This window comes from Sorex fumeus, unplaced genomic scaffold (assembly GCF_029834395.1).
Source record: "Sorex fumeus unplaced genomic scaffold, SorFum_2.1 ptg000093l, whole genome shotgun sequence".
Lineage (NCBI taxonomy): Eukaryota > Metazoa > Chordata > Mammalia > Eulipotyphla > Soricidae > Sorex > Sorex fumeus.
The window spans coordinates 7,336,315-7,357,112 of record NW_026606150.1 but is presented as its reverse complement, the minus strand read 5'-3'; the positions used below and the strand labels follow the sequence as shown (position 1 = coordinate 7,357,112).

Here is a 20,798-nt window from a genome sequence, read left to right as displayed (position 1 = left end):
CAGCAAAGAAACAGAAAAGTGGCGAAACTGCACAGTGGCTTCCTAAGACAGAGACAGCAGAGTGAGGTCTGGGAACGGGGCAGTCTGACCCCCGGGAGGGACTCGGTGGTGGCAGTCCGGGGACAGGGAGGAGAGAGGCAGCGGACACTAGGACTGGCTGCTGGCTCGGCTCCCGCCCCGGGGCTGGGTGACGTCAGACAAGCTGCTGAACCTCTCTGGTCTCTGTGCCTGAGGAACCCAGTCCTGCGCCCACAACAAGCGCCCAGACACGCCCAGCCTCCCTTTGCCTTTCAGTCCGACGGAGGCCCGAGGCGTGTCCCAGCCACTTGGCGGGGTGGCCAGCTGGAAGGCCGCAGGAGCAGGAGGCAGATCTGGGGACAGGGCCCTGGGTGGACAGCACAGGCCCCAGTGGAACCCGGACCCTGGCGAGACGGGAGGTGGGGGGGGACCGGCCCGCAGCCCTGCCTCAGACTTTCACGGGCTGGAGTCTGAGGGGGAGGGGTGCTGGGGGCTGCAGGGTGCAGGGAGAGCCGGGTGAGGGGTCCCTGCACCCCCACCAGGGGTGGGCTGTGGGGAGCAGGGGAGCTGAGCTTCCTGCAGGGTTGGGGGCCTGGTGGGCATCCCCCCTGTGGGCGCCACACAGCACTGGACAGGCCACTAAGATGCGTTCCAGAATGCCACACAGAGGGAGCCGGGGGCGGCGGGGGTGGGGGGGCTGTCTCTGCTTCCCGGCCAGGCCAGGGGAGTCTCATGGCTGTGACACGAGACTTGGGGCCACTCCCCGCCCCCGCCCGCCTGGCCCTGCGGCGGCCTCTGGGCTTTGCAAACAATGTGCTTCTGGAACGTTCCAGGCCGCTCCCCGCAGGGTTCCCACACTGCTCGGGCCCCACAGCCCATCCCCAGTGCCCCCGCTGAACTCCGGCCCCGTCTCCACGGAGACGATCCCGCGACATCCCTCTCCGCACGGCCCCGCTATATTTGTCAGGGGGACCAGAGGGAATTGGGAGCCGCTCAGGGAGAAGCGGGCCCCCGGGGCCTGGTCCTGCCTGCCGGGTCTGGGCCGATTCGACACCGAGTTGGGCCACCGGGGTGTTCCGCTGGGGCAGTGACCCCCGGGCCGCTGTGTGCGTGGGGCTGTTCTGGGGTTCGTGCCTCCCCGGCCCTCTGGGGGAACCAGGAAGGCCGGGGCCGGGCTGACATTTACGGGACGGAGGAGCAGGAAGCCACAGGATAACGAGAGCCGGGGGTGTGGCCCCCCGGGACCCGGTGACGCAGCGGACACAGACAGGCCGTCGGGGTCACTTACGTCGTGCAGCGGGTAGGCGGCCGAGTACACGCCGTTGGCCAGCAGGCTGGTGATACCTAGGGAGAGGGGGACGGGGGTCACCGGGCTGCCGTGCCGGGGGGCCGCGGGACCCACTCGGCCGCGCCCGGCCGCACCGCCAGGCCACCTCTGCGGTTTCCGCCCTGGGTTCTACGCGCAGCGGGACCACGCGTGCTTGATTGGTAGAATCAGGAGTGAGAGGAGACCCCAGCACCCAGACCTGCCGGCACCAGCGCCCCCCGCCTGCTTGAGGCAAGCCTGCAGATGAGAAAAGGGGGGGCGGGAACGTCGGAGAAGCCAATCACCAGGCCGGGGGGCGCAGCGGGGGGGTGGGCGCCTCGCACTCCCCCACTCACCGTATTTCCCACACTTCCGTCTCTTAGTTACAAGGGCAGAGTCCTTCTTCCTCCCCTCTCCTTTCCCTGTTTGTACACGGCGGTCAGTGACGGGCAGAGCCGCAGGGGCAGGAGCGTCGCGGCCCCGAGCACAGAGCCGGGAGCAGCCCCCCGAGGACGCAGGACTTGGCCCCCAAACAGACAAGCTGCGTTTGCGGGGGCTGAAGGGTCACGAGGCCGGACCCTGCAGCAGCGGCTCTGCTGCTCCCCTGGGAGGGGCCTGGAACGTTCCGGCCACAGCCACGCCACGGGGGCCGGGGCCGAGACTGCACCTAACTCTGCACAGGGGCACTTCTGGAAAGTTCCTGGCTGGTCTTGAACCCCCTGGCTGACCCGAGGCATTCCCTGCAGCCGGGGGGGGGGTCTCATTTCCAGGGACTGGGTGTCCCTCCACCAGAAAGGCTTTGAACAGAGGCGTGGGGCCACGGGGGCCACGGTCAAGGGCATGCAGGGGAGCGAAAACCTCGTGCTCAAATGAGTGTGGGGTCTGAGTCGGGGCTCCTGGCTCTTTCTGTTCCAGAACATTCCAGGGTGGGTGGCCACAGGGCCTTTGCACTATCCACTCCCACAGTCCCAGGAGCCTCATCAGCAGGCGACCGGCGGATCCCCGCTCCTACGCCTGCGGTGCCCACACACTCGGGAGCGAGGCCAGGAGGGGCTTGAGACCAGCTGCCCACACGGAAAGGGGGCGCAGAGAAGGTCCTTCCGTCCATCCCCTGGCAACAAGGGCCCGGACACCAGTGCAACCAGAGACCCGGGGGACGCACAGGGGCCGCCCAGCTGGGATGGCCCAGATTGGAACAAGCCTCAGCCAAGCAGCCTCCAACCCCCAAATCACAGACAGCTGCGTGGGGACACACCTGGCCTGTGGGGGACACTCCTGCCCCGTGGGGACACACACCTGCCCGTCTGACCAGGTCCCTGGAGGTTCCTTTTGGCGGGAGATGAAGGTGCAGCGAAGTCTCCCCCCTCTCCCCGATCGCCCCCGAGATGTCACCGTCCCGTGGGGCCGTGACAGGGGCTGGCCTCCCCACCCCATGGCCCTGCTGTGCTGAGTCCAGGGGAACCCTGCAAGTGACCTCTCCCCTTGCTCCCTGTGGCCGGTCCCTGTACCCAGAACACCCTCCCCTCCCCCCTCCAGCCGCTCCCTGCCGTAGGTGACGGAGCTGCCTTGCTCGGAACCGAAATGGGCGTCTGTGCTCCGAGCTAGCTACCGGGGCGTCAAGGGCCCCTTCCTGCCAGCCTTGGGGCGGGCCTGGCTGAGCGTCCCGGTTGGTCCCCTTGAGGCTGCTACTGACACCACTGAGGAGAGTTCTCAGCCCACCGCCCCCTCCCCCGCCCCCGGCCCTGTGCTCACCCATGCTGTACTTGGCCTTGGTGCACGTGGTCCTTTTCAGGATCTCATAGACCTGCAGAGACAGGGCAGGAGTGACCCGCGGGGGTCACCCCAACACCCCCGGCCCCATCCGTGCCGGGACCCCGGACTCTGCCACTGCCAAGACCAGAATTCGGATACGTCTCTCACTAGCGGCAGTCAGCCCAGGGACCCTGCACCTGGGCACCGCCCCCTCTGAGAGGTGACAGGGCCCAGCCAGCCGCTCTCTCCTGGGCTGGAGCTAGGAAGGTTCTAGAAACCCTGGGGCAGGGCGGGGTGGGCAGGAGGAAGGGGGTCCATTCTGAGTCACCCCAGAATCTTGTCCTGGTGGATTCTCCTGGGATAGCCCACCCCTTGGACTCTTGACCCCCTTCACCATGGACCCCGGGGACAGCCCTGGCTAGACCCGGGGCTAGTCCGTGGACCGGACACAGCACCCAGGGTGGATGCAGGGGGTGGTGAGGCCCCACCATGGCCTGAAATTCCACCCCCCAAAACTGGATTCTGTCAGATCTCCAGAATTTGTACTCCCCAAGGCTTACTCTGGGAGTGGCTGTTTGGAAAACAGCTATAGGGGGCCCTTGGGGCGACACCCTTTCCCAGAGGTAGGTGGAGTCACAGGCAGTGCAGGGAACCTTCTGCAGCTCGGGACCCCAACAGCTCCACCCCCACGGCTCCTGGCCGAGTGACTTCTGGCCCCACCCCCCAGCCACGTCCCACAGGGTGGACCCCCCTGTGCTTCTAGGGGTGCACCTCTTGGCAGCCCTGGCTATCTTATAACGTTGGGGCACGTGTGCAACAAGTGTATGCCTCGGTTTCCCTGGCTGCCCATGCCCGTCTCTGCTTTCACAAGGCTCTGGGATTGGCACACAGGTCCGACTGGCTGTCTCTGGTCACTGCCCAGGAGAGGCCGAGCCCTTGGCACCAGAGTGTGGCCGTGGGCAGCTCGGGGTTTTGACTGGGACATTTGGTGGCTGAGTCCGCCCAGTGTCACATGGCACGCCCGGGGTTCCCTGGAGGGGGCGCCCGGTGGTCCCGGGGAGCCCGGCCTGCTGGCAGGTTCCACGGTCCCCACATTGCGCCGGAGAGGGCCTGGTGGCAGGTGACCGTGATTCCCTCCAGGCTGGGCCCTCAGGGCGGGGGACAGGCAGCAGCTGGCCACGAGCTGCTTTCGTGTCTCGAGAGAAGAAGTCGGGTGCTGAGCTGGGCAGGGCCCAGCCTGGCGGGCTGACAAGTTGGCAGCCAGCAGAGAAACAGAGCCGGCGCGGGAGGGCACTGCCTGCCCCATGCACCCGGGCGGCCTGGCTCCTGGGGAAGGCCAGAAACGAACCCCGGTCTGTGTGTCTGTCTCATCCCTGAGCCCTCCTGCCTGTCCCTGGCTCCGGCTCTGGTCTGGGACCCCGGAATCTGGTGGGGGGACCGGGAAGGACCAAGCAGTCGAGAGAGCTGGGGTTCAGCCAATGACGTTCTGCGGCTCTGGGCCGTCCCGCCCCGTCTCCCACTTAGCCCCGCCCCTCCCCACTCGGCCCCGCCCCTCGCATTCGCCCCGCCTGCCTGTTCCCACTTGACCACGCCCCCTCCAATTCGCCCCTCCCCTTTCGGCCCCGCCCCTTCCATTTGCCCCTCCTCACTGGCGCCTCTCCTCCCCACTCGGCCCCGCCCCTCGCATTCGCCCCGCCTGCCTGTTCCCACTTGACCACGCCCCCTCCAATTCGCTCCTCCCCTTTCAGCCCCGCCCCTTCCATTTGCCCCTCCTCACTGGCACCTCTCCTCCCCACTCGGCCCCGCCCCTCGCAATCGCCCCGCCTGCCTGTTCCCACTTGACCACGCCCCCTCCAATTCGCTCCTCCCCTTTCGGCCCCGCCCCTTCCATTTGCCCCTCCTCACTGGCGCCTCTCCTTCCCCACTCGCCCCGCCCCTCGCAATCGCCCCGCCCCGCTCCACTCGGCCACGCCCCTTCCAATTTGCTTCTCCACTCGGCCCCGCCCCTTCCCATTCGCCCCGCCCCTCCCCTTCAGCCCCGCCCCCGCCCCCGGGGAGCCCCCAGCCCACCTGGTTTTCCTCTCCTTATTTCTGCCACCGACAATTAGTGCGGCTGTTCCCCCAGCCCCCAAGTCTCCATAACGAACCCATCACTTATTTCCGGGGCTCCAGGCCCCGCTACTCACAATCGTGCTCCGGGTCTTGCTGTCGAAAAAGGAATCTTTGTCAGACAGGTCGAATCTGTAGGAATGGGGGCGGGGAGCAGAGACCCCATTGGCCTGAGCCCCCTGCCAGGGCTTCCGGCGGCGGGGCGGGGGGTGGGGGGCCTGGATCACGCTGTCCCTTGCAGGGGGCTGAGACACGGGGTGCAGGGGGATGGGCTGGCTGGAGTGGGGGTCTGCAGTGGGGGCCAGCTAAGAGTCCCCCTTCCCCCTGCGTCCTGCTGAGAGACCTCCCCAGCCCCGCACAGGCGCTGCAGAGGACAGCCTCCCAGCCCCGGGACCCACAGGTGCTCAGGCTGGAGTGGGCGCTGCCCGGGGGTCTCCGGGGCATCCTGTGGGGAGCGTGACCCACTTTCTACACGACCCAGTGAAGCCGGGGCGGCGGCTGAGGGGGTGTCTGAGGAGGGACGGATGAGACAGGCTCCCGACTCCCAGAGGTGCGTTTCCCCTAACACCCAGGTCTGGTGTGTGTGCGCAGGTGTGTGTGTGCGTGTGCATGTACGTCTGTGCATGTGTGTGTGCGTGTGTGCACGTGCATGCATGCGTGTGTGTGCATGTCTGTGTGTGTTTGTGTGTGTGTGCACGTGTATCTGTGTGCACGTGTGCATGTGCGAGTGTGGGTGTGCGCGGGGTGGGGTGGGGCCACGGCCGGGCAGAAGCCCAGACCTGGTGGCGCCTTGCAGCTCTTCCTCCGGCCCTGTGAGGCCCGCGTGTTCCGGGTCCCCCTCACCCCACCCTGCAGGTGCTTTGGACCAGTCCCACGGCCCCCTGGGGCTCCCGGAACCCCTGCGTCCTCTCGGGCAGGTGGCTACGCCCCGCTGGCCCTGGGGATGGGGGAGGATGCGGCCGGAGCAGGTGCGGCCGTGCCAGGCAACAGCGGGTTCCCACGGCGGGGACGCAGGGGGGCCGGGAGGAGGGGCCGGGCAGGGGCTCCTCTGAGCTCCCCCACCCCAGGGCCCAATAAGGGTCCCTGAGGGTCGCCCTGCAGAACGAGACTGACCCCACCCTGGGTCACCGGTCCCGGGGTCTCCGGGCACCAGAGCCGGGGTCCCAGGAGCGCGCGCTCTTTGGGGGTCCTGGGGCAGCCCCCCACTCACAGGTGCTGCTTCTCGCGGGAGAAGGGGTACGAGAGGCGCTTCATGGTCTGCGGCCGGTGCTCGGCCACGCGCGGCTGGATTGGGTCCGTGAGCTTGCGCAACACGGAGTTGATCTTCCTCAGGATCCCGCGGGCCTCATGCAGGCGGTAGACCTGGGGGGGGGGGGGCATCTGCTTCTTGCTCTCCCCGGGCACACCCCGAAGGCTCTGGGCCTTGTGCTTCCGGAACATTCCAGGAAGCACCCCCGCCCCCCCCCCCACCCGCCTGACTCTGGTGGGCGTGAGAGGCTGGGGCGGGCTGAAACCCAGCACGGTGTCACCGTCCCCTCTCTGGACCCCAGCAGCTGCAGGTCATGGGGGTAGGGGGACGCTGACCGGGAGGCACGGGGGTGGGGGTGGCCGCAGGACTAGGACATGCACGCCTGGACTCAGGCAGCCTTTTCCCTGCTAACCCTGGACTTGGGACCACCGCAGGGCGGTGCGTGCAGCCCCCCGGGGCCCCGCGCGCTGGCACCCACCTTCTTGGTGGGCATCTTGAGCTTCAGGAACTCGGCCTCCCTGCACAGCACGGCCCAGGGCGCGTGGATCTTCACGAACCCGACCCCCGGCAGCTTGGTCTAGGAGAGAGAGAAGGGAGGGGTCTCGGGGTGAGGGGGGTTCCCGGGGATGAGGGCGTCTCTCTCTCTCCACCCCTCCAAAGCGAAACAGGCACTCAGAGGGCTCCGGGAGGGTCAGGGGCTCCAGACTCGGGCCGTCAAAGCCCCCATCTCCTGCCCCCTGTCCCCTGCACGCCCGCCTCCTGCCGAGTACGGGCACAGCCCGGGCACACTGTGGGTCCAAGGGCGGGCGCTGGAGGCCCAGGCTTGATCTCAAGAAAGCGCTTCAGCTCTGCTGACTCCGTCCGGGTCAGAGGGCGGCCACGGGCGCCGACGCCCGGCCTTGCCCCACACCTGGGCTCTGCATTGTGCCTTCCTGGCACCGAATCCGGGGAGAAGGACCAGGCGGGGTAGTTGAGGCAATGCTGAGAGCTGGATGCGGCAGTAGGGGAGGGGCCCAGGCTGCATCCGTGCGGGTGAACGTGGGCCCGGCCGGCTGTGAGCCTGGGCCCGGCTGGGCGGATCCTTGGTGAGACCCCACCAAGCCATTCCCGCGTGACACTGGCCTCACAGAGAGGGGACCCCACAGCCCAGCGCCCCACCCCCCACTGCTGCCCACTATCTCTCCCTGGCCGCAGGGCAGCCGAGCCCACCCGCTTCCGTGCCGGCCCCGGGAGTCTGGAGGGTCAGGAGAGCCGAGGGGTGCAGCCCACAGTCTTGGGCACGGGCAGAGACCACCGGTGGGCAGAGAACTGCCCCTTCCCCCGCCGGCTGCAAGCCCAGGGTTACTCCTCCGTGTGCGAGGGCCCCGCACGGGCTCTGGGACCCAGGGGTCCCTCCTGGAGAGCTGCGGAGCCCCCCGAGAGCGCACCTCGGTTGACAGCGCACTCCGCCCGGGGAATGTCAAGGGGCGGAGGGAAGGGTCACGGGCCGGCGGATGTTTTCTGTCCGGCCCCGGAGAAAGGTCCCGTGGGACAGCGGGGGGTGGCGGGAAGGGGCGCCCCCACCCACAGCGGTTTCTGTCCGGGGACCCGCGGAGGCGTGGGGACCCGGCTGGGGGAGGACGCGGTCAGCGCCCCCGAAGGTCACCAGACCAGAGGGTGTGCGGGCCAGATTGAGCAGTGCCCGGGGAAAGGCTGGAGCCGCTCGAGGCCGACCTTCTCCAGCATTTTCCTTCGGAAGGAAGAAAAAGATCAAACACAAAGAGAGTCCCGTGGGTGGGGGGTTGTGGAGGGGAAGGGCCTGGGGGCCGCGTGCTCCCTGGGCCAGGCCAGGCGGGCTCGGAGGTCACACTGGGATGCACGGGGCTTCCGCCTGCTCCTGCGTCCCGGAGTGCTCCCAGGAGCACCCTCTCTTGGGCCGGCTCTGAGCACTGCTGGGTCACCCACAGTCCCCAAGCCGGGGGCGGGGTCCTCCCCTGCCCTGGCCGGCGGTCAGGAGAGGCAGCAGGGACAGTGAGACCCTCGGCCACGCCGCGGGCCCTGGCCGCACCAGATGCAGCGCCGAGCTCAGCCCTGGCTGCCCGTGCAGAGCCGGCCACGGCCTCCGTCTGTTCTTCCTGTTGGCAGCTGCTTGCGGCACGGATGTGCCGTGGCCGGGGCCAGCTCCGTCTCCCGGGCTGACGGATGTGCCCCCAGGACGGGCCTGGCAGAGGGGAGTTCGGTGACATTTACTGCGGTGCCACGGGAGGGGGTGCGGGCATCTGCTACGTGCGGCCGAGGGCGCCCCCCACACCTGTCCTTTGCCCCAGACCACCGGGCTGTGGTGAGCGTGAAGCCGGTGGCCATAAGCATACTGGACCCACTCGTGTTGGAGGCAGGGTCACTCAGACACCTGCTCTGGTCAACGGCGCCACAGGCTGGTAACACCCAGGGGTTACGGACACGGGTGGGGCAGACTGGCCCCTTGTCCACGAGGCCCCGAGCCGGGGGAGGGGAGTATCAGATGTCATGAGGCCAGCCAGCGGCAGCGTCCCCAAAGCAGCTGGGAAGGAAGATGAAGGACTGACCCCCTCCACCATGACCGCTGCATGGGACCCCACGTGGGGTTCAGCCCTGGACCCCGGAGGCTGCGTGGAGCCGGCCCCAGAGAGGGACATGCATGGAGTCAGCAGGGGACCAGGGGACTCCCCGAAAGACCAGCAGCCTGGGTTTGAGCTGCCCACGGCCAGGTCTCGACCACAACAGAGCTCCCCACTGCCCCCATGGCGGGCGGGGGCAGACCAGAGCCCCGGCCCGTGGGCCTTTGCACCTCGCTGAGGGAGACGCAGCTGGGGCCCAGGTGCCGGTGCGGCAGGAAGTGCCAGGGGAGGGCCTGGCCAGCGGGCACGGGGCCAGCCAGCTCGCAGGGCCGGGAGCGGCACCAAGGCCCGCAGACAGGTCTGTGAGGCTCAGTCCCGCCGGGAGGCCCTGGCAGGGTGCCCCCCCAACCCCCCGCGTCGGGAGGAGGACGTGGCCTGGCCCCGCCCGCGGGCTCTCGGTGTCGCAATGTCCAGGGTGCCCGTCCTCCCGAGGGGCGCTCCCGGGGCTGGCAGCCTGCTGCGCGCAGGAGAGCAGCCAGGGGTCAAGACGTCCTCCTCCCCAAGGCAGGCGAGTGGACAACAGGCCGGGGGACTCGGCACGGCGCACTCGGAAGGCACCCGCACCCCCCTGATCCCCACAGCCTCCTGGCCTCGACAGTGCTGACCCCGACTGTGCTGACCCAACTGCCTGACCCTGACTGTCCTCTGACCCCGCCTGCCCTGCTCCCCGCCAGGCGGGCTGGGGTTGTCTGATCCAACAGCGCCCCGAGAAGCAGAGGCTCGATGACCTGCCACCCCTCCATTGTAGGACCCCTGAGACCTGAGGGGGCCCCCAGAATTCAGGCTCACCCCAGAACCTCTGCCTCCTGCCCATCCACTGTCCCCGCAGTCCCGTCCACCTACTTCCATCTAGGCCCAGAACTGCACCTGCAGGGCCGGCGGTGGACCCCAGTGGGCTGCGGGGCGCAGAGGCCGGGGGTCTGGGGGGCCTTACCTCAGCAGGCCATCAGTGTCAGGGTCTAGTCCAGCCCCATGGGACCTCAGTGCCCCGAGTAGGCCCCAAGATGCCCCTCTTGGGGCTGAGAGCAAGAGGGACGGGAGCGGTAGATAAGGGGGAGACAGGACCCTGGCCTTGTCCCCAACCCCCAGTGCTGTCGGCGTCGCTGATGGGGGTCCCTCTCAGACCCTCTGGGCGGAACCAGCTCTGGGGGCTGGATGCCTCTGGGTACCCCGAATGCCTGCATGCAGCCAAGAGCCTGGCTCCCTGCCTGCCCGCGTGGGGTACGGAGGGACCTGGGGGTCCCTTCTGGCCCTTCCAGAACATCCAGGGCTGGGGGCGCTGTCTGGGGGCTTCCCTGGGCCCCCCATGTCCTGGTCGGAGGGCCCGGTGCCTCTGGTCAGCCACACTGGCCCGTGCATGTCCCCCGCGGCCACCCCCAAATACCGACCCAGAGCCCAAGTGCTCTTGTCCTGACCCCAGCCCCACGGGGACAGCGGGGTCTGAGCAGCAGAGAGGGTGCTGGTGCCCCTCCCCCGCCCTCCCTGGGGGTCCCGCCCAGGCTGCACCCTCGGACCCTCCGGGGGCCCTGCCCGGGGCCAGGCCTCAGCTCGTCCTCACCTGCAGCTCCGGCCCCGCCCTGCGAGGACTGTGGCCCCTTGCTGGGCCCCATGCTGGGGGTCCCTCGGCCATGGTGGCAGATCGTCAGGGCCACTGTCAGCAGGGGCCGTCAGACCCCTCGTACCCACATTGCCAGGCTCTGGGCCACTCTGGCTAAGGGGCGTCTCACAGCAACCGCGGGGCACTCAGCACCGTCGGGTGCCGCGCCAGGCCGCGTGCAGTACAGAGGGAACAGAGGTCCCCAGGCCAGGGGGCTGACGGCAGCCCACCCAGAAACGTGCCCACGCCGCTTTCGGCAAGCTTGGGCCACCGGCTCCCTCGTGCATCTTATTTCCCAGCTGAAAGCTCCCTCCCAGTGAGCCGGGGGCGCCGGACAGGCTGCCGGACAGACAGACGGACAGACAGATGGAAGGACAGATAGACAGATGAACACATAGGCAGATGGACAGACAGGCAGACAGACGGACAGACAGGCAGGCAGACAGACAGACAGACAGACGGACAGATGGACAGACAGGTGGACGGTCAGACAGATGGACAGAACAGACGGACAGATGGGCAGACAGACAGACGGACGGACAGACAGACAGATGACAGACAGGTGGACGGACAGACAGATGGACAGACGGACAGATGGATGGACAGACAGACAGATGGGCAGACGGATAGACAGACAGATGGACAGGCGCATGGACGGACAGACAGACAGATGGACAAACAGACGGAAAGACAGACGGATGGACAGACAGAAGGACAGAGGAGCTTCACAAGAGCATTCCTCCTGGGACACTCCACGCCTGTTCAGCCCCGCTGGGCCTGGAAGGCCCCAGGACTCCTGGCACCCCCTGTGCCGAGGACCCTGTGCCGAGGACGGAGCCCAGAGGCTGGTCTACACCGCAGTCATGTGTGTAGCTCAGGTCTACACCACAGTCCCGGGTATAGTCCAGGTCTATACCGCAGTCACATGTGCAATTCAAACACAGTCCATCTACATACAATCACATGCACAGTTCAAACATGGCCTGTCTACACCGCAGTCACGTGTGTAGTTCAAACACAGCCCTGGTCTACACCGCAGTCACATGTGCAATTCAAACGTGGCCCGTCTACATCACAATCACAGGCACAGTTCAAACATGGCCTGTCTACACCACCATCACGTGTGCAGTTCAAACACAGGCCGTCTACACCACCATCACAGGATTTGTTCAAGCACGCTTGAGCACGGATGTCACGGGCCCTCAGAGGACGGCGCCTAGTGAGACCCGCAGCCATGGCCAGGAAGGCGTGTCACTCGCCCTGGGATGCAGGGACCCACCTCTCGCCACTGCCAGCAGGGGAAACTGAGGCCGCAGCCAGGGAGCAGCGTGGGGGCCCGGAGGTGGGCGCCCATGGATCGAGTTTCTGCTGGGTGAGGGGTCGCCTGGCTCTGACTTGGGTCCACACTGGGAAATGCCCGGCCTGACCCTGGCACTCGGGCCCGGCCATCAGAGGAGCCCCTGGGGAGGATCCCGGGCCCTGCGCCCCAGGTCACAGCCGCAGACCCCCAGTTCCCACGGAACCTGCATGCTGCACCGGGTGGCCTGCAGGAGGCAACTGCCCAGGGTTGCCCCGTGGCTGGACTGTCCACCAAAGAGTGGGGGGATGGGGTCGCAGAAAAGGGACAGGTGGGGCTGCCAGCTGGCCCACACCTGTGCCCACAGTGCCCTCAGAGCCGGGCAGCCCCCAGCAGGGGGTGGGCACAAGTTTCCTGAGACCCTTTGCCTGCACCCTGGCCTGGCCCAACCTTCCCCGCCGCAGGCGTGCAGAGGCTCTGGGGGCCTTTGCTCGGCCAACCGTGGGGGGCATCGTGACCACATGCCCCAGGGACCCCAACACCCATCACTGGGCCTAAGGCCCCGCTAGTGGGTGAGCACGAGGGACCGAGGGGCACCCCAGTTTGCCCGGGCCCTGCCCCACTCACTGGTGATCTCTCGGACCCCCATGCTGAGCAGCCTGGAGTGGGCTGAGACCCGGCGGCCACCCCCGGCTCCAGCCAAAGCCCCACGCGGGGGAGGGGGTGCAGGAGGCGTGGAAACTCGGGGTCCTGCTGCTGGCGCCGCACCACCCTGAAATCTTTCTCCTGGGAGGGTCTTTCCGGGGGGCATGTGCTGGTCACGGGGCTCCAGGGTGACAGCACCCAGGGCAGAGGGAGAAACTGAGGCACGAGAAGGGCCGGGTCAGGCCTCAGGAAAGTTCCAGAGACGCTCTGGGGACGGGAACTGCCTCCTTGCACGGTCCCACGAGGCCAGCCTGCCCCGGGTGCGGGTGACTGGGGGGGGAGGAGGGTGTGGGTGGCTGGGGGGGGAGGGGGGTCCCGGGGGGCCTCACCTCCTCGTCGTGCTCCAGCTCCAGCCCCGCCTCCAGCAGGTTGCTCTCGTACTCCTCCCGCCGAGAGCGCTTGTCATCCTCGTGGTAGTCCACGGCGGGCTCAGCGCCCAGCGGCGTCCCCGAGCCGGGCAGCGGCTGGTCCGGCTTGACGCTGCGGGCGGCCGGTTCCCCGGGCTGCACGCGCCGGCCCAGCGTCCTGCTGGCGGCTGACCGCTTGTGCTGGTAGACCAGGATGTAGTCCACCTTCCGCCGGCCGTCCCGGAAGTACAGGCCATACTTGCACTCGGCGTCGGGGTCCACGGACAAGGAGTTGAGTAGCTGCAGGGCGGGGAACCCGGGGCGTGAGCGGGGGCGGGGCGGGGGGCATCCCCGGGCCAGACGCCCCCGGCTGCGGTGGGGGGTACCGTGAGGGTTCAGCCCCGGGTGCCCGCATGCTGGGCTGTGGGTTCCTGCAGGGCAGAGGTGACCAGGGGCGGACACTGACCATGGGGGTGGACACTGACCATGGGGCCGAACACTGACCATACGGAGTGGACAATGACCATAGGGGGTGGACTGTGACAATGGGAGGTAGACACGACCACAGGTGGAAATTAACCACAAGAGTGGACATTGACCACAGGGTGAATGCTGACCATGGGGGTGGAAACCGACCATGGGGGTGGACACTGACCGTAGGGTGGACACTGACCATGGGGTGGACATCGACCATGGGGGTGGACACTTACCATGGGGTGGTCACCGATCATGGGGCTGAACACTGACCAAGAGAGTGGACAATGACTGTAGGGGGTGGACTGTGATGATTGGAGGTGGACACTGACCACAAGTGGAAACTAACCAAAAGAGTGGACATTGACCACGGGTTGAACGCTGACCATGGGGGTGGACACCATGGGGGTGGACGCTTACCATGGGGGTGGACACTGATCATGGGGCTGAACACTGACCATAAGAGAGTGGACAATGACCGTAGGGGGGTGAACTGTGACGATGGGAGGTGGACACTGACCACAGGTGGAAACTAACCACAAAAGTGAACATTGACCACGGGGTCACCCCATGGTCAGTGTCCACCCACATGGTTGGTGTCCACCCCATGGTCAGCACACTGACCATGGGGGTGGGTGCTGACTGTAGGGGCTGGTCAATGACTGTGGGAGTGGACGCTGACCATGAGGGTGGACGCTACCACCCGCGGGGTCAGCCACCCCCAATAGTCTCCTCCCCAAAGCAGAGCCCAAGCCTGGTGGGATAATTTAGGGGAGACCCGTGGGAAGGTCTGGTGGAGGTTGCTGGGCAGGCTCTGGAGCCCTGCCTCAGTTTCCCCATCTGCGGAAGGACACTAGGGGTCACGCTCCCTGCTCTGCCCACACAGAAGGCGGGGGCCAGGACAGACACTCACTCCCGGTCTCGGGCTGGGGCCAAGAGCCCTCTCCCTCCCGGTTCCCACACACAGGAAAGGTGCTCCCAGCCGCACCCCTACCGGCCCCTGCCCCGGGAAGCCTTTCTGGGGAGCAGAGGGAGAGGCTGGCCAGGGGCTCGGGTGGGGCCCAGTCTTAGCTGGCGAGAGAGTGGTGTGTGCGGGGAGGCTGGAGCCCAGGGGGCCCCACCGCCCGGCTCGACACAGCCGGCAAGGCCACAGCCCCAGCCCCCGCGGAGGCTGGGGACCCCCTCCACTCCCTGTAGCCGTCCGACCCGGGGAGGCCCCTCAGAGGGGCGTCGTGCTGACCACACCCGCTGCTCCCAGAGGTGCCACCAGGCACGGAGCATAATCTCGCCGATCCTCGGACCCCCCCGGGGAATGAGGGTTCGAGGATCAGCTGGTGCCCATCAAACCCCACACTGCCCCCGCGGGGCTGGGCGTTACGACGAGCCGTGTCACCGCACCCAGTGCGAGGTGAGCCCTTGCCAGAAGCCGCTCCCGCGGGGGCTGGAGGAATCTGTGGGTGCGGCAGGGGAAAACCAAAACCCACCCGTCCCGACGCGGGTGCCGCGGGTGCCGCCAGGACCAGCAGGAGGCAGCACTGAGCAGAGGCGGGACGGCAGGGGCTCGCCCAGGCCTAGTGCGGACCCCCAGCTCCCCTGCCTGGACCTAGGGGGGCCCCCTGCTTTGAGTCTGGGTTTCAGGAAACAGGGAGTGTGAGGGGTGGACATCTTCTAAGACAAAGTGTGCGGAGAGATAGCACAGCGGGGAGGGCATCTGCCTTGCACGCGGCCGACCTGGGTTCGATTCCCAGCATCCCATCTGGTCCCCTGAGCACCGCCAGGAGTGACTCCTGAGTGCAGAGCCAGGAGGAACCCCTGTGCATCGCCGGGTGTGACCCAAAAAGCAAAAAAAAAGACAAAGTGTGGACACCCAGTAACTACCCTCAGCCAAGCCCGGGCCAGCAACTCTGAGCTGAGCTCAGAGGGGGTGGAGGCGCCCCCCCCCCCCCCGTGGCACACGTGCCGTGGTTGTGTGTGGGACGGGCCTCTGCAGTGGGTCACCGGGGTGGCCGCCAGATTTCTGGGTGCTGCTTCAGTGCCCTGAGAGATGCAGAGACCCTAGCAGGGGCCTGAGCTGGGGGCAGGGAACTTCTCACCTAGGAGACCCTGGAATGAATGAATGAATGAATGAATGAATGCAGGCCCCCAAGGAGTGAATGAGTGAATGAATGCATGCCTCCGGGAGAGAATGAATGAGTGTACAAGCCAGGGAATGAATGAATGCATGCCCCAGGGAGCGAATGCACAGCCTAGGAAATGAATGAACGCCAGTCCGCGGGGATGAGTGAATGAACGCACACCTAGGGAATGAATGAATGCACGCGAGCACTTGTCCGGTAGAGACCAGACCAAGGCGGCCCAGACCCCGCCTGCTTGAGCCCCCACTCACGAGGACAAAGGGGCGGCCCGTGGAGTGACGATGGGAGAGGCAGGCCCGTGCCCCCGTGTGTACCCTGGGCCGCTGTGAGACCCCCCCACCATGTTTTGTTCTGCGGCCTCGTGCCGCGCTGGACCGAGCTCACCCCCCGGGGGGGCGTGGGATGCTCTCGGGTCCGACCACACGGGGCCTGGAGGGGCAGCAGGCGGCGCCTGCCGTGGCCCGGACCCGGGCGGGGATCCTGTTTCAGGGGCCTCTTTTCTCTGCTGCCAGCCCTGCCCCTCAATCTGTGACCTGGCCGCGTGCCCACGCCCTCAGCCAGCACCAAGCATCGCTGCAGACACACTGGTTCTTATCTCCTGGCCGGCCGTGTCGGGGCTTGTTGGCCCTCAGCCCTGGACGGACCACAGCCAGCCGCCGGCCGGCATCTCGCAGCCGGGCACGCGCCCACCCCCTGGCCGGCCCTTCCCCGGGCGCCCGCCTCCAGGTGCAGCCAGCGATGCCGGCGCTCAGAGGGGCCCCGGGAGAGGCGGGAGGGGCCCAGCAGCGCCTGCCAGGCTGGGCCTGCTGGCAGGGTCGGGTTCTGTGTCTGGGAACCGATAGGAACTTTCTGGAATGCAGCCCCACGCCCTGCAGCCTCTGCAGGCACAGAACCGCCTGGCGGGTGACTCAACCCCAGGCGAGAGCCGCAATTATTGGCTTGGGCAGCGCCGGGGGTTCCTGGGACGCGCTGGCCCCCGCCCCCAGAATGCGCACACACAGACCACCCCCACCCACCCCTCCAGCCCTGACTCCCTCTGGACTGCCCGATCCGCGGCTCGGCACAGGGGTGGGGGGCCTGGGACCCCACACTGGAGAAGGGCGGGGCGGCAGCGCGGGCACCCGGGGCTTGAGGGCAGTTTGGAGGTCCAGGAAAAGTGGGATCCTCAGAGGACAATGGCAGAGTCCGGGGCTGTGGGCTCAGGGATCCCGGCTCTGACCTCACATCCGAATGGTCATCGCAGGTCACCCGGCAGACACCCACCAACCCTCACGACCGCCATCACCTTTCTCCTCACTGGGGTCCCCACTTTGTCCCACCCTGTGGTGACTCTGGGCTGGCAGATCCTTCCTGGCACCCCAGGCCTGTCCCAGCTTCTGCCAGTGCACAGGGGACAAAGGACAGGCCCTGCTTGGCCTCAGTTTCCTCATCTGTGGTAGCAGCTCCCCCGCTAAGGGCCCGCGGTGCTCCAGGACTTGACCCCTCAAGCTCATGTGGGCGCCGGGAACGTTCCAGGCGTGGGGGCCTGTAAGTGTCCGAGGACCGCTGTGCCCCTCCAGCCCCCGCCCTGCCTCCTTCCGTCAGGCGCTGGCGGCTCTAGGAGCCCCACAGTGATCAGGGAGGGGCGGGGGCCGCTGGCTGATGCCCCCCGCCCCAGGACCAGGATGCTGCGCCCCCCCCCCAGCCTGGGCTAGACAGAGAGACGCAGGGGGGCGTGGGGGAGGGCACAGTGGGGAGGGCACAGGGGGAGGCCCCGGAGGGACGCGCCCTGCTGGCCACCGGCCACCTCAGCTCTCCTCTGGGACCAAGACTTTGTCCTTCCTGACTTTCTGCCTCCCCCACTCGAGGCAGCAGGCCCAGAGCTGAGTCCCCTCTGGTACCCCAGACCAAGCCCAGCCAGACACCGTGGGAGCCAGAAGTGGCTCAGGGACTGACCCCGCAGAGCTGGGGGGCCCCGCTCCCCTCCTGCAGGCCAGGAAGAAGCGGGTGCTCCCCACCCTAGAAAGCTGTCCGGGGGGCCTAGCGGCTGGTCACATCCCCCGGGGGGCATCCGCGGGGAGGGGGGGTGAAGCGTCCCCAGGGCCCGCCTTGCGCTCTGTGGGATCCGGGGTCCCGCCGAGCGGGCTGGGGCGCCGCACCCCTGGGCCACGTGCACGGGTGGGCGCCCTCGGCAGCGCCCCGCACGTCCCCCAAACGGCCCGGCCCGCGGGCCGCAGCCACCGCCCTCCCGGGAGCCGGCGCGCAGGTGCGCTGCCTGGGCACCCCGCAGCCCCGCGCCGCCGCCTGCCGTTCCCGCACCCCTGCTCCCCTCGCGCCCCCAACCCTGCACTCACCGCGCCCCGCGCCCCCGCGCCCCCAACCCTGCGCTCGCCTCGCCCCTCACTCACGGTTCCCCGAGCCCCCGGTACCGTGCGCCTCGCGCTCCCCGCGTCCCGGCCCCCCATGTCCCGCGCCCCCTGCGCCCCGAGTCCCCCCCCCTGCGTCCCGCGCCCCGACTCTCCGCGCCCCTGCGCCCCTGCCCCGCGCCCAGCCCGTGCAACTCCCCGCGCCCGCCCGGACTCCCCGCGCCCCTGGCCCGGCCCCCGCGCCCACTCCCCGCGTCTCTGCCCCGGCTCCCCGCGCCCCTGCCCCGCGCCCACTCCCCGCGCCCGGCCCCGCCTCCCCGCGCCCCTGCCCCGGCACCGCGCACACTCCCTGCGCCCCTGCCCTAGCCCGCGCCCACTCCCTGCGCCCCTGCCCTAGCCCGCGCCCACTCCCTGCGCCCCTGCCCCGGCTCCGGCGCCCCTGCCCCGGCCCCGCGCCTTGCCCCGACTCCCCGCGCCCTTCCCCGGCCCCGCTCCCACTCCCCGCGCCCGCCCCGACTCCCCGCGCCCCTGCCGGCCCCGCGCCCACTCCCCGCGCCCTGCCCCTACTCCCCGCGCCCTGACCTGACCCGACTCCGCGCGCCCCTGCCCCGCGCCCACTGCCCGGGCCCGGCCCGCGCCCACCCCCCGCGCCCAGCCGCGACTCCGCGCGCCCCTGCCCCGCGCCCACTGCCCGGGCCCGGCCCGCGCCCACCCCGCGCGCCCCTGCCCCGCGCCCACTGCCCGGGCCCGGCCCGCGCCCACCCCGCGCGCCCCTGCCCCGCGCCCACTGCCCGGGCCCGGCCCGCGCCCACCCCGCGCGCCCCTGCCCCGCGCCCACTGCCCGGGCCCGGCCCGCGCCCACCCCGCGCGCCCCTGCCCCGCGCCCACTGCCCGGGCCCGGCCCGCGCCCACCCCGCGCGCCCCTGCCCCGCGCCCACCCCCCGCGCCCGCCCCGCGGCCACTCACCGTGCCCTCGCTCGCGCGGCGGCCGCCGTCCTCCAGGGCGCAGATGTTGATGATGTGCACGCTGCGGTCCTCGGCCGGGAGCGTCGAGTAGCTGTCGTGGACCCGCATCGCGGCCGTCGGTGCGCGGGGAGCGGCCGCCCGCGCGCGCTCCGCATCCACAGCGGCCGCGGCTGCAGCGAGGACAGCGGCGTCGGCGCGCGCACGGCGCCCGCCTCTCCCCGCGGGACGTGGCGCCTCCCGCCGCCGCCGCCCGGCCCCGCCGCGCGGCCCGCGGAGCCCAGCCCGGCCGCCCGCCCCGCCCGCCAGCGCCGCCGCCGCCGCGCTCACCTCCGCCGGGAGCCTCCCGGCCTGCCGCCCGCGCGCCCGCCCTCCCTCCGAGGCCAGGCGGGCGGGGACGGGGGTGGGGGCCGGCGCGGGAGGGGCCTCCTGCCTCCCCCCACGCGCACCCGGGACCGGACCTCCCTCCCCTGCCGCCGCCGGAGGACGCCCTTCTCCAGGAGGCCCGCTCCGGTTTCCCTCCCAGGGGCCGCGGGCCACCCTGCCCAGTGGGAAGGAAGTTCCTGCGTCCTCCTTATATCCTGTTGGTGCTTCCCACAGGGTGCCAAATGCCACCAACTGCAGGAAGTCGTCCGGGATTGCGCCCCACCCAAGCGCTCAGGCCAAAGAACCCGCGGCACCTTGATCACGACACCTCCTCGACAATGTCTCACGGGCAGTCCAGCACGGCTGGCGCCAGGGAGTGAGTGGCTGGTGGCCCGGCTAGCGGGAGGGATTCGAAAGCAGCTGCGCAGGAGGACAACTCCTCACTGGGGCGGGACGTGGTGGGGGTGCTCCTCACCCAGCCTGTCCCTGGACCGCCAAGCTCGTGGGAAGAACATGGGGGTCGCGGGGACCCGCCCGGCCCTGTCTCAGCCCTGCCTGGCGCCCCTATGGGCCCTGCGACCCGGAGAGGCTCGGAGGCTCGGGCTGGACTGTCCTCTGGGCGGGCCTGGCCGGTGGCTCTGGGTGGCCCAGGGTGGGCCGGCAGAGCTGGGTGGCGCCCCCATGCTGCCTGCTTCTTGCCCGAGACCGCCCGAGACCGACGTGTTCCCTAAGGGCCAGGTTGGGCTAGAGGAACCGTACACCACACACACACACACACACACTCACACACACACTCAGGCTCAGGCATGCACACACACCACACACACACACTCACACACATGCACTCACACACACACACACTCAAACACATGCACTCACACACACACTTACACACATCAACACACATGCACACACATGTGCACACACAAACACGCATACACATGCACTCAGGCACACACACGCATACTCATACACTCACACACACAGGTACACTCACACACATGCACTCACACATCAACACACATGCACACACATGTGCACACACAAACACGCATACACATGCACTCAGGCACACACACGCATACTCATACACTCACACACACAGGTACACTCACACACTTGCGTATTCACATACTTACACACATTCTCGCACACTCTCACACACATACGTACACAACTCACGCATGCACTCGCACACTCACACATATACTCACGTATGAACACACGTGCACAAATGCACGCTCACACACACACTCATGCACACACACTCACGCAAACACACACTCCCACATTCACACACATTTGCACACACATGCACGCATGCACACAAATGCACACTCACAAACACACAGAAATGCACACTATACACATGCACACGTGCGCACAGTTTTGTCCCTTCACGCTAACTCTCGTTGGCAGCAGCCCGACTGTGTCCCCCAACACGGCCTCCGCAGGCCTGGTGCGGACAAGGGCACCTTCCGGAGGTGGAAACACGTGTG

The 20,798-nt window shown here is 68.4% G+C and overlaps 1 protein-coding gene across 3 annotated transcripts in view; it reads right to left on the bottom strand.

Annotated features, from left to right (window-relative positions):
• The window catches only part of ANO1 (anoctamin 1), a 99,780-nt gene that overhangs the window by 31,810 nt on the left and 47,172 nt on the right, over nt 1-20,798 (bottom strand). For 2 of the 3 annotated variants that reach the window (XM_056131693.1, XM_056131694.1), the window contains exons 2-8: nt 18,937-19,106; nt 12,999-13,316; nt 6,913-7,011; nt 6,396-6,547; nt 5,263-5,317; nt 3,077-3,128; nt 1,307-1,362 (exon numbers count right to left, since the gene is read on the bottom strand). In XM_056131693.1, the coding sequence (XP_055987668.1) occupies nt 1,307-1,362; nt 3,077-3,128; nt 5,263-5,317; nt 6,396-6,547; nt 6,913-7,011; nt 12,999-13,316; nt 18,937-19,106 (902 nt within the window). Of the gene's footprint in view, nt 1-1,306; nt 1,363-1,680; nt 1,747-3,076; nt 3,129-5,262; nt 5,318-6,395; nt 6,548-6,912; nt 7,012-12,998; nt 13,317-18,936; nt 19,107-20,798 lie in introns of all 3 variants that reach the window. The other variant, XM_056131692.1, reaches the window with a different exon arrangement.